General features: G+C 33.5%; 1 protein-coding gene across 1 annotated transcript in view; it reads right to left on the bottom strand.

Moving 5' to 3' along the window:
• LOC110024727 (FHA domain-containing protein DDL) overlaps positions 1-13,302 on the bottom strand; it is a 29,928-nt gene extending 16,626 nt beyond the window's left edge. Inside the window, exons 1-3 of the mRNA XM_020724854.1 lie at positions 13,181-13,302; positions 10,826-11,409; positions 9,822-9,853 (exon numbers count right to left, since the gene is read on the bottom strand). Coding sequence (XP_020580513.1) covers positions 9,822-9,853; positions 10,826-11,386 — 593 coding nt within the window. The 5' untranslated portion in view covers positions 11,387-11,409; positions 13,181-13,302. The remainder of the gene's footprint in view (positions 1-9,821; positions 9,854-10,825; positions 11,410-13,180) is intronic.
• Between the last annotated feature and the right edge of the window lie 213 nt (positions 13,303-13,515).

Raw genomic sequence — 13,515 nt, 5'->3', positions numbered from 1 at the left:
ATATTTTTCTTGAGGTTGGCCTCAAATTCCTTATTGATGAAAACTGCCTGAAAATTCCCAAATAATGGGTTAGCTTAAAAACTATATAGCTAAAAAATTGCACATTTAAACCAGCCAATTGCAAGTCAAGATGGTATTAAGCTGACACAAATTCAACCCTGAGGTACAACTCCATTTTAGATACAAAATAGGAACTGGGTTCTCAAATTAAGAGCCTGTCAGTGGCAGAAGTCACCCAAATTACATTTTAGCTAAAAGGTCAGATAACATTTTATCTAAAAGTATTTGATTGTGCAAGAGAAATGTCATTGTCACCTCCTAAAAGTGATGATTTTCTCCTTTCTCTCACTCTATTTTGTTGGGGAATGTCAGGGTATAAAGACTGTTGGATAATATCGTCTTTTTGAAAAAAACGATGTTAATGTAAATCATGAGCACTATCAGTTCGAAAAATTTTGATTTTAGGGTTAAATGAATTTTTTATCATGGTTGTGAATATAGAAAGTATAGAACCAACAACGGATTTCTGTTTAAATAAATATATCCGTGGCATTCGAGTGTGGTCATCAATAAATATAACAAAACCAGCGACTTCAGAGATATTGAAGATTTTAGAGGATCCCTGAATATCAAAATGAATTAATACAAAAGAACTAGAAAATCTAGAGTGACTTTAAGGAAAAATAATGACATTTAGCAAATTTGAAAGTTTCACAATAAAAGCCTTTGATATTAGTTTATGAAAAGCGAATGAAACATATACTAAAGATTTTTAAAAGAAAAATGTCCTAATCTATAATTATGGTTCCAACTGTTGTTTGTAGTATGACAATTGGCATCGGTCTTCAAGATAGTATAACTGTCAATTTTCTCTAGTTTGCCCAATAATCTTCTCCATAGTGAGATCCCAAAAAACAATAATCAATAAAAAAATAATTTTACAATTGTGATCTTTGATAAATTTGTGAATAAAAAAATTTGTTAATTGCAAGGTGTGTGACATAGGATATGTTACTGAGGGTTAAGCTAGGAGAAAGTTAGATCTCTCGGCTCTGTAAGACATCACAGAGGACTCTACAACCTTTATTTTCTTATTGTTTGGAGCTGGTTCGTGCGTTTGAAAAATATTGGCTAGGTTTGTCACATCGTTGTTGACCCCTAAATCTAGGATCCATGAAGGGGAAGAACTATTAGAACACTAAAAGCATAAAAATAAGAAATCATAACATCCTGAGCTTAAGAACAAGATCCTGATAATTTTTCAAGTGAATTGAGAAAATCCTTAATTTGTAAATTTCTTTTGAATTGAATCCTTTGGACTCTACTAAGCAGGCTTGTCCATTTTATTTATGCATTTACTTTCTCCATTGTTTTGGGATTTTTTTATGAAATTTCCAGCATGTCTTTGGCGTGCCCCTCTTTTTACGAGTAGTTGCACCAAAGATTTCCTTTGAAAGGATGATGTTGTCAGGTTATATGACAAAAAGTCCCTTAGTTTGGGATTCTTAAGTTGTCATGGTAGATATCTCGAGAGCTGAAATATTGATCATCATTGTCTTTCTTCCTTCTGCTGAAACGAGAGAGAATACTTCATTCAGAGACGGTAGATTTTCTTGCTTAAAACTTAAAATCAAACTTGGTCAAACTCATTGTTGAGTCATGCCAAAAACTCAAAGATCCTCTCTTACTCAATGAATTTTGTCAGGATCGTCGCATCCTCACACCAGAACATTTTGAGATCTTAATAGTAGTCCAACTCTAGCCAATAAACCTTCATGATGTTAAAGTATTCAATAAGAAAGATGTTATCTTGTTTGGTAGTGGCGAGCTTTGTCTTGATTTCAAAAGTAAGTGCAACATCTTTCACATTTAAGTATGTTTGTTTAATTGTATCCCAAACCTCTTTTATGATGGAGAGAAATATAAAAGTTCCACTGATTTGTGGTAGCATGGTTTTCCACAACCAAGTAATGATTATGAAATCAATTTCTTCCCAAAGTAAAAAAGCTTTGGGTCCTTTGGATCTTTCCCTTTCCCTGTAGACAGGTCTCTACAAGATGCTTGAAATACTTGGAGTTTTCTTTTGGTATGATTTTCACAACTAATAATGGTTGATTCCTTTGAAGGAAAGACAACATCCAGACATCGTGAAAAGAAGGAGAATTTGACAAGAGAAATAAAATTGAAATTGGAAACCCTAAGATTTGAGAATAAGAATAAATGTTGGAAGTAAAAAAAATGCAATATTAGAGAATAAAAAGAAAAAATGGAAGAAATACCTTAACCTCGCTTTGATACAATGTAGAAAATAAGTAATGGGAAAACCTCTCAAGAATTTCATTGTCAAAAAATTTAGAAAATACCTTAACCTTGCTTTGTACAAGAAAGAAGGTATAGATACAACCCACAGTGGCATACAAAATAAGAATAACTCAAAAAATGAGGGAAAAATAATTAGGGGTCGATGATCCTATAGGAAAGCACACGGATTATAATACGAGAGTCGTAGAGAGACAGATCTAATGGTACAATGCCTCGATCTGTGTGACATAAATTCTTTGTTATCATTGGAGAAAATATTAAACATATTTTAAGACAGTTGAATCCAAAATTGCTATTATATGATATTCCAAATTCTTGCTTACAAGCACCTAATGCACCAGAGGGACAATTGTCACCCAAAACTTGAGCCAATAAAATTTTGTTTTGCATTATATGCATTACACCTTAGCTTTACTTGGTTGTCATTCATATGTTTTCTAGTGGGTTACTGTTCCATTTACAACTTTTACATCTATTTTCCTAGAAAAGATTATATTTCTAAATCTAATTTGAACAAATGATTTTTTGGACTAATTACTGTTCTTCATCAAGCCCAAGCCCAGAGATGGATGTTTAATTATTTTATTTTAGTTGAAAAAATGTGGTTCATTTAAATGGCTTTATTTGTCCATTTTTCATTTGCATGATTCAACTACAAATTTGCATCATCAACGCTCATGAATTTGGGGCAATCACTTCATAGAAGTTGTACTAACACGAAATCAATCAATAGATTTTCTTATAACGCCGTCTGTGCTTACCAATTTACAATGCCCTAGAAAAAAAAAATTGCAGCGACAAAGAGCAGTTAATGATTTTCAATATTTGTTAAGATTAAGTGACAATTGGACCAAAGAAAGTTTTAAAATATTGATCTAACGTATAGAAGAATGGAATTGAGATGCCATAACATGTAGATTTAGCTGGTTAAAATGAAAAAGCGTTTTAAAAGCGCAATTCAATCTAGAATTAGCGAAGCTATTTTATATGGAAAGAAATCTTGCAAAATAAAGAATCCGCTAATGTATAAATTAAGTGGAGCTGAAATGAGATTTTAAGAAAAACGTGTGACAAAATTAGAAATGATAGATTAAAAATAATTATATGAGAAGGATTGAGAAAGTAAAACTTAATGAAAATAATATTAAGAAATAGATTTAGGTCGGCTGGGCATTATAAAACAAAAGGTATAAGAAAAATAAATAAGGCAGTTAAACTAGCTTAATGTGGAAAGATTAAGAAGGAAATATATATATATATAAGATAGCATGAATAAACTTATGAAAAAAAAATTACACAATAGAATTGATAACTCGGCAGTTTTTATAGGAACAAAAAAACAATGATGATACAAAAAGCCATCCCTAAGTATTTGAGATAAGACTTATGATGAAGAGGATATTATAGATCATTCAGGGTAACTTTCTAACAGATTTAAATTATTAAAAAAATTAGAACATGTTTGGAGTTGAGAACATATTAGAAAAATTGAAAACAAGAATTTGGTAATGCTTGCAACCAGTTCATTAAGTAGCGTGATCCCAAATGAGACAATGAATAGTCAAGATAAAGCCCTTACCTCAAAAGAATTTAAGATGAAAAAATAGTTGGATAATATTCAAGTGAGCCCAACTCCAAATGTTTTTCAGTTACTAGAATAAAAAAAAAGGCTTCACATTTTCTTCACTGAAATAATTTTTTAAAATATCAATTTACATTTTTAGCATCCCTCCAAGCATCCATATGGAAAAGGTGAGGAAATAAATGCTTCAACAAAAGATTTTCATCAACTCTGGTGAGGTTCGAACACGTTCTAAATTATTAAAAAAATAATATTAAGAAGAACGCTTTCATTCATTGTTTCTACAGATAGAACTCTTTAGCTTTAACCAAATTGTCATAAGTTGATGAAACGATACAACAACAACAGCAACAACAACAAAGCCTTAATCCCACTACAAAGTTGATGAAACAATACTTGGACAAAAATCGGTAGAATTGAAAATACGGTGCAATACTTCTTTGGTCTCTTGCTTGGATGGTTTCTATTAAGCCAACCCCTAAAAAATATTTTTCTACTTAATAAATACAAGTCACAGGACAACAAAGCAACATGAAAAGCCTAGTTCTGCTCGGAGAAACAGTTAAGTCGGTAATACCCACTGCCAAGAAAGTACGAGATGAGGTCCTCCAATAGTCTATATTCCTCCTTCCCCCTATCTCTAGCTCTATTACCAACAAATCCACATTTTCGATTATTCTCGGTGAGTCCAATAATTATGCATTCGTAAGGATCAATCATGAAAATTTTGAGGGAAAAGCCAAACTTTTGAATCTACAAACAATTGCACAAAGGTATGAACAATGACATGAACATTGTGCCTAAATAAATCATTATCTGAATCGATACAAGATTACATGGGGGAATTGGGATGCTAGAAAAAAAGACTTGCAATATCATAGGGATTAAAGATAACAATCAAGATGTCTGACAGCATTAATGACAACTCCAAGACGTTAAGTATGCACCTAACATCAAGAAAAAATTAATTTCACTAAAAGTGCTTGAAAATATATAGTCATGAATTCAACAGTGAAAGTGGGAGCATAAGGGTATGCAAAAGCTAATTTGTTAGCATGAAAGGAATCTTGAACAATGGATCTAGTCCATGTTGGAAGAACAGCAGTTGGAGGATCAATTAATAAACTATTAATTCTCAACAAATTGGACCCAATAATGGCATGCAAAGCTTCGGTCACATAACTCAAAAGAGGACCTGAATTGCTTGAAAAAGCAAGTTTTGATATATTAAAGCAAAGAGATTTATATTTACATTTGTCATTCACTTAACAAAGAAAATTTTTAAATACATCTATTCCAACCTATGGGGCCCTTCTCGGGGAAGCTCACATGGTGTAGCCATAGGTTATTCCTCTTTAATTGATGACTTGTCAAGAAAGATATGGGTATAATTTTTGGAATATAAGAATGAAGCATTATATAATTCATGAATAAAAAATTAAAAACAGCTTGTTAAAACTAAAACTTGTACGAAAATAAAGAAGTTGAGGTCTGGCAATAGGCTTAAATTCTGTGTTGATGAATCTATAAAATTCTACAAAGATCAATGGATATCAAGGCATTATATAGCAAAGATGACTCTAAGATTATGCGAAGTAATGCAAGGTTGCCAAAAAAACTTTTCAGCTAAATCAGTTGCCACTCAAGTATAATCGATCAATAGAATTTATGCTCACGTTAAGTATGACAAAAATAAGATACATGCATTGAAATGTATATTTATTCGCTACCCTAGAAAAGTTGAAGGGTGGGGGTTATAGTGCATGGAGCCAAAATTTACAAAATGCAAGATTAGTAGAGATGGTGTAATAAAGCAAAATTGCTAAAGAGACAATGGAGATTCAAGTAGAGCAACCAATGATCACGAACAAGATAAAGCACATTCTAAATAATCTAGATAGCAACCTACCCAAGAAAGGCAAAGAACATATGACTTCTCAAGAAAGCAAAATTGCTAAAGAGATAATGAAGATTCAAGTAGAGCAACCAATGATCACGAACAAGATAAAGCACATTCTAAATAATCAATAGCAACCTACCCAAGAAAGGCAAAGAGCATAAGACTTCTCAAGAAATAGATCTCAGCGTGTTGCAGAAATCATATACAAATAGAATATGGGCATGTTTATCTCATAGCATGTGCTTTTGCTATAGATTTGATGAATGAAAATAAACTAAAATAATTGAAATAAGTCATGAAGGGTGATTAAAGAAATAAATGGCAATAAGCTATGCAAGAAGAAATGCTACCATTAAAGCAAAATAACATTTGGGAATTGGTAGATAGACCAAAGCACCAAAAAATAATTAGTTGCGACTTGTAAATAGTTATTCAAAAAGAAAGAATGCTCTACTGAATCTAAAGGAATTTGATTCAAAGAAGTATGGTTGCAAAGGACTTCTCCCCAAAAAATAGGAGTGGATCAATATAATGTATTATCTCCAGTTTCGAGGCACGCATCAGTCAAGATGCCATAGTAACTCAATTCAAAATGAACCTTGAGCGAATGGATGTGAAGATAAAATTTATTCATGGAGAGTTAAAAGAACTTATATACACAAAGCCACCTAATGGTTTCATTAAAGGATAAATTGAAAATCATTTATTTTCTTAAAAGATCTATAAATAAGGCTAAGTAGTCATCAAGAATGTAATGCATGAAGTTCGAATGCAAGAATGATTTTAAATGAAGAGATTATGATTCTAAAAGGAGCGTGGAGTTTTGAAAATTCTTTATCTCCTTCTTGTGTGTTGAAAACATGCTAATTGCTAGAAATAGCAAAATAGAAATATAAACAGATTAAAAAAACGCTTCAAGCAAAATTTGAAATGAAAGAATTGAGTCAAACAAAGAAGATTTATAGAATGGAGGTGAAGAGAAATAGATTCTTTAAATTACTATTTAAACTCAAAACTTCTTAATTAAAAAGCACACCTAAGCATTTTAAAATATAGGATTCAAACCTTATTCTAACATATTTGGCTCTCCATTTAAAAAGATCAGACACCGTTACATAATAAAAGGAGGAAGTACAGGCAATGGGTACAATACTAAAATACAGTATTAAGCATACTACACAACTTATGGTTGCAACTAATCTAAATTGGGACACGATCTCAATGTAGTTAGATTCAAATAAGAATCATTGGGAGGCAGCAAAATGTGTTCTAAGGCATCTACAAGGAACACACAAAATAGGCTTGATTTAGCAACAAATGCAAACACTAGAAAGTCATTGATTGGTGTGCATTAAAAATCTTAGGAAACAGAATCAACAGGAAAACATATTTGTACACTGTGGTGGCTCTTTTAAGTACATAATTAAAATAAATAGCTTTGTCTTATGCTAATGAAGCGAGCACTTTGGATAAAGGGGTCGATACATGACTACTCAGTTATGATTTTTTACAAACAGTCTCTATTTACTAGCAATCAATGTGTCATTTGTTTGCCCAAAAATCATATTCATTGTGAAAGTACAAAACATATAAACATGAATTACAATTTATCAGTAATGTGGAAATCAAAAAGTTGGAAAAGTTAACAAAAATTTCAATATATCAAAATCCAATTTACAACATAACAAAGACATTACATAAATAAATTTTCATAGTTAGGTGTTTAATGTAGATGCAAGACAAGTATGTTTGGTATTGAATTGTGAAGATTATTATCATGGTTTTATATCTCTACTTATTATTATTTGCTTGTTAATTTTTTTAACTAACCCAACAAATTTCAATTAGAATATTTGAAAGTTAACTACTCCAATTTTTTTTTTAAAATTGCATAGCCTCGAGTACGGATTCTAATAAATACCAAATGATGTCACAATAGAAAACACTAGTTATGAATTCAATCATAAAGAGAATTCCTCTTTCGTTCTTTCCATCTCCCTCGCTTCCACTTCATGCTTTATCCATGAGTTGATTTGGAGCTTGAATCATGCAAATCTGCTACTACCATTCTATTTCTATATTGTTTCCTTGAACTGTACGAGGCCAAGGTGATAGCTATAGATTTTAGATTCCCAGTTGCAGTCTTCAACTATTGGAAGATGTTAAGCAGTAAGGAAGAAAGCAATGATCAAATTGGAGAACAAGTGCTGTTCAAGAATCTGAATCCAGAGAGAGCAAGGCTCACCAGAGAGAAGAAATCCTAATTCAACAAGGTTTTCTTCCCTCACCCTTATTGTTCTTACAGATATAGATGAAGAGATTATTTCTAAAGTTAAGCTTGCATGTGTAAAGTGGAGGTGCGGCACAATTTCTATGAGATGACAGAATATAATGAAGATTTTAATAAAATTGCAGCCTCACCAGCTATGCTTTGTAATCAAATGCTGGCAAAGGAAAAATCGCGACAACCAAACCAAACTATAAGAAACATGCAAAAAAATGGATAGACAAGCAAACAAAATAGAAAGAATATAAGTCAGCAATGCACATATTAGATAATAAGTGGGAACAACAATATTAGAGATAATGATAATAAACATGAACTTTACAGGTTTAGGTTAAAGATACATAATCAGGTGAACAGGTAGAATGAACATCAAGTTATAGGGAGAAAAACAAATAGACCAACCATGGATTGAAGTTATGCAATTGACTTATCAATAGAAAATCAATTTAGTATTCCTCGAGAATGAACGAAGAATAATGATTCGCCAAGTCGACCACACTTGGGATAAGATTATGCTGCTAGTAATAATGATTGTAGCACAAAATCCAAATAAGCTCTTGTGTTCTTACACATTCAATTCACCTAAGCTTTTTCTTTGACATAATCATTAATTTAAGGCACATTTATGCTTGCTTTTCTGATGGTACAATTTATTATTTTGCTAAATAAAATGATAATCGAATGAAACATTCTCCGACTGATAAACATATAAACTTCATAATACAATTTGACGTTAATCAACAAAAAGGGAAAAATACAAGAAGGGTATAACTAATGTGCACATTTATTCTTTCAAGATTTTAATAGTATTCAACTCGCAGGGCACACATTTTTAACCTGCCTATTGATGATAATCTAAACAATCATTTTGCTGCAATATAAAAATAAATTTCATTATGCAAGTTAATGAGAATCAATACAATATAAAAATAAATAAAAGCGCACATTTGACTGGTAATTTTCACAAATAAGTTTGAAGGGCAATCATCATGCACATGCACTACAAAATGTCAATAAAATGCTCCTAAATTCATCAGCAACCCTTTCAAGAAGACTTCCAAATAATGCAAATGAAATTTTGATTTGATTTTCATTTCAAAACTAATGACAGAGAATTCAATACAAAATAAAGAGGAAAATAAACAAGTTTCTTCAGAAGCTAGTGAAGCACGGTAGTCTAAAATACAAATTAAAATGTCAGAAGTTCTTCACTGCCTCTAAATATAATATGCCTTGAGTGTAATGCTGCATGGAAGAAAGATGGCAATTGCTTTTCAGAACTAAATATGGATTATGACAAAACAGGTTTTGAAAAGACTCGACTAAGCTAATATAACCTCACAAGTATCTTCAGTCTTAACCCAACAATTTGGGAGCTTCATTATTTTTTGTCGGGTGTTACTTGTGGAAGTATATCTAATTTCCATAAATTTATTTGCACAACTTCCATCCATGATAGTTTGAACATTACCATTCTTCTCCTAACCCTTCCACATTCATTTTATCGTCTTATTAGAACAAACTATCATATATTTTAGACACCCAAACTAACCATTTTTCACTTCCACCATCTTATTTTCACTAGGTACTGCTCCCACAATCCCTCTAATAATAACTTTTGTATCTACTGAGTCAATATGATCTGTATGTGACAATTTCAAACAAATAATCAATAGTATTCATACAGAATTAAAGCGGATAAGAAATTCCTTTGAGGCAATGATACTAACCCATATTTGTCGGCTTCTCTAGAAAATGGTACCTAAAACAAAACAAAACAAGAAGGCAATCATCAGCTGGTATGGTACAAACCTTGAAGAAATGCAACTACAGAAATTTGGTCAAATTATCTCATGAATGTTAAACTTAGAAATTTTGAAATTTGCAGGTAAAACAGTAAATATCAAATAAAACAGAAAAAGTTCGTATATTAGTGGAAAAGCAGTACAGGAGAATGCTTCAGCGCACTAAGACGTGGCTTAATAAAATATGCATGATACCAAAAAGCATCTGCGTGGTAAATGAGCAGGCATTTATTTTAAGGAAAAAGCCCCCCTTAATATCGCCTCACAAAGTGTTAGAGGAGCCCCAACACAATACTCATGGCACACATATAGGTGCCCTTTCCTCACATAGCTGGTGAATCCCCTTCTTTAGCTTTCCCCACAACAGTAAATAGTGCAAAATGATTTATTACATGGTAAACTTTCAGGTGATCAATGCATTTTATCATTAGAAGTTGTTACACTACTTCATGCAATTACTAGCCAAATATCTTATCAACCAAAATCTCAATTTCTTTTCTTATATGAAAAAAGTAACAAAAAGTTTATGATAATCTATGCAAAAAAATAATTTATCCAGATGAATCATCTGAGTATTCCAGTATAATGTAGTTGAGGTGCATTAAAGAAGACCAGAATTTAACATTGTCAGTGGCTTGAAATGGCAGATGGATTCTTAAAACTCGGGTGGATAACAATACCCATGCTCATTTATTTAAATTAGCGTTAAAGGCTTTACGGAAAAAGTCGATAGCTTGGTGATAGTAGACACTAAGCTGTAAGTTTAAAAAAAAAAAACCCAATCCATTTACTTCTTACAAAATACTGTGAGGTCATTCAACAGTAACAAATAATGTATTTATGTAAATGTTACATGTGCCAGTTAAACCTATGGCAAAGCAAAAGCAAATAGTCAAACAAAAGGTAAAGGAGTGGATATCACCAGAAACCTCATCACGAGCAGCAGCCTTTGAAGCCCTGGAAGGGGAGCGAGAGCCATGTCTTCCACCATGGTTAAGCTCCGTAAAGACAGCACAATCGCGCCTTAATGATCTAGAAGGTCCGTCATCGTGGCTTTCTCGAGCATACCTTCTCTCACTTGGAGCATCCCTAGCTTCCCCACGTTCTCGATGTCTCCCCTTGTCATGTTCTACCCTGCTAGAGTTTATTCCATGCTCTCTTTGTGCCAATTGTTGGCTCTCCCTATCGGCTTGAGCTCTTCTTAGCCTTTTACTGCGAGGGGAGGGTGAACTGGAAGGAGACCTTTGCTTGGTTTGTTTTGGTGACCTAACTCGATCAGGTAGCTTCTCTTTCACAGGAGATCTCCTCTTATTTGAAGAATTATTTCTATTTGGAGATCTTGCTCTTGGAGAACTAGCTCCAGCAGAAGGAACCCTCCCACTCCTTGGAGAGTTTCTTCTGTGAGGGGAATGGCGACTTCTGACCAGTGAATCTGACATGTCAGTAGAATGCTGCTTGTGGTACTCTCTGCGCTCCACAGCAGGGGACATTTTTAGTATAAGGACCAATCTCGCTGCAAGAAAAATATTCATAAAAAACAAACCATACGATTTCTCTCACTCTAAATGATAAAAAAATCCCTGATATGTGTTAATTAGAAAGCAACAGGCAACATTAGCATGAAATACAACCTTGACCAAAAAGGCAATCCCTTCAGGATGACCAAACTTTTAACAAGTGGGAAGGCTAAGAAAAAAACCAAATCTTGATACCACAAAGTGGCTACTAAACACTGTGCCAGTGCATCATTTTCATCCTGTCCTTTCTCAGTCCAGGTAAACCTAAAATTTTATCGTAATCCAATTCACATGAACTAGTAATCCTAGAGCTTAATATTTTTTTATTTAGGGCATACGCTAAACAGAGAATTCACCACGAAGGGAGATAGTAAAAACCTAAGATGAACTTACTCGATCAAAGCCCACTGGAGTTGAGAATGAGTACAATATAAATAGACTGCTAAGGATGATTTGTTGGGATAAGAAAAGTGAAACGCCATCGGAGGAGATAGATGTGGTTGAGGGTGAGATATGGGGATGGCAAGCCAAGCCTGGTAAAGATTGTGTGGGAGCTAGGGTTGGGGCAAAGATTCCAAAAACCGGACCGGACATTGAACCAGTAAAGGGAGATGTTCAATGTTCAAAAGTTTAACAAAAGTTGAAATAAGAGTTCAGCCGGGAGACGTAATCAATAAAATAAAAAATTAAATAAAACATAAATGTTGTCATAATAGTATAATATGTGTCATTACAAAAAATTCTAAATGAAACATAAAATAAACACCTCAACTACATTCAAAGCTCATCTTAGCCAATGATCTCACATCTTACAAAAAGGAAACCTTCAACAACTACCTCATCTAACATTCATACCAACCAATGTTCAATGCCCGTCAACTATCAACATTCAAAATCCATCACCCTAATAAGCTAAGACAAATTAAGAATTATAAGATAAGAACAACTAACAAAAAATGAAGATGATATCCAATCAAAAAGTCATTCATTAATCAGCTAGAATATTAACCCAATCCCATCCAGATATACAAAATATTCTATGCTTTCAACTTAAGAGCATTAAAAAGACATCATCTCTCAGAGTAATTTGCTAATCATAAAAGAAAGAAGGACTGAAAAGTTGTGTTTCCATCTTACAGGCTAACAGCCAACAAACAACTTTTCAGTCTTTTTTTTTGCTAATTACAAAGATTTCAGGCAAGATTAATTTGCTAATCAATTTTTTCATGTTTAATATGCAAATAACGCCAACAAACAAAAAGTCAAAAGCTGTAACTATCCCAAATCAACACCATCAAGGTTTCATGTATTTACAAGAAATGATTCCACAATCTAACACATACATGCAAGATTACCTGCCACTTAATTACCTACACAAAATAAAGCCTCATAAAGTGCAGACTGCAGAGCGAAACCAAATAGTGACAAAACATTTCATATTTTGAAAGAGCAACCATATCCAAGTACTAGTCAACTTAGCAACACAACAGCACCCTTAGTACCCTCAAAAACCGCATGCTTAGCAAATTCACCAGGAAGAACTACGCGTACATAAGTATAGATCTCCCTGGACATATATATAGTAGAAGAACGTGGAGAAGTACCTAACCGGAAGGCCGATATATGTAAAAAACTAAAAATCAACAGGGTCCTCTATAGCCTCAAGCCAAGAATTTATTAACAAAAAAAAACTATCCACCTCAAAAATCAAAAGTTGCAGCCCTAACAGAACTGCCAAGTGCAAAACCCCAAAAGCATACGACATACCTGTGGCAGACGAGCAAGAGGTGAAACGCCGGCGAGCGGGCGGCGAGCAGGCTGCGTCGATCTGAGAAGGGCCGAGCGAACTGCGAACGCTAGAGAAAGCGGGATGAAGAATAGAACCGAGGTTTTGCGGACAACTGGTGCGCTTATCGCAAATATCGAACCGGGCGGGTCCGGTTCTGTGTTTGGCGGTTGAACCGGCGGGTCATCAGGTTTCGTGCGGGAAAGGGGGTTTTGATGAACCGGGAACAAACCCCTTGCATTAGATTATTGCAAAAACTTTTGTTTTGTGAAACCAACATCTCCCAAAGCTCTTTTACAAGAACGATAAATTTTCG

Source organism: Phalaenopsis equestris, unplaced genomic scaffold, assembly GCF_001263595.1.
Source record: "Phalaenopsis equestris unplaced genomic scaffold, ASM126359v1 Scaffold000272, whole genome shotgun sequence".
Lineage (NCBI taxonomy): Eukaryota > Viridiplantae > Streptophyta > Magnoliopsida > Asparagales > Orchidaceae > Phalaenopsis > Phalaenopsis equestris.
The sequence above is the reverse complement of the archived record's forward strand: the minus strand, read 5'-3'. Positions and strand labels throughout refer to the sequence as shown.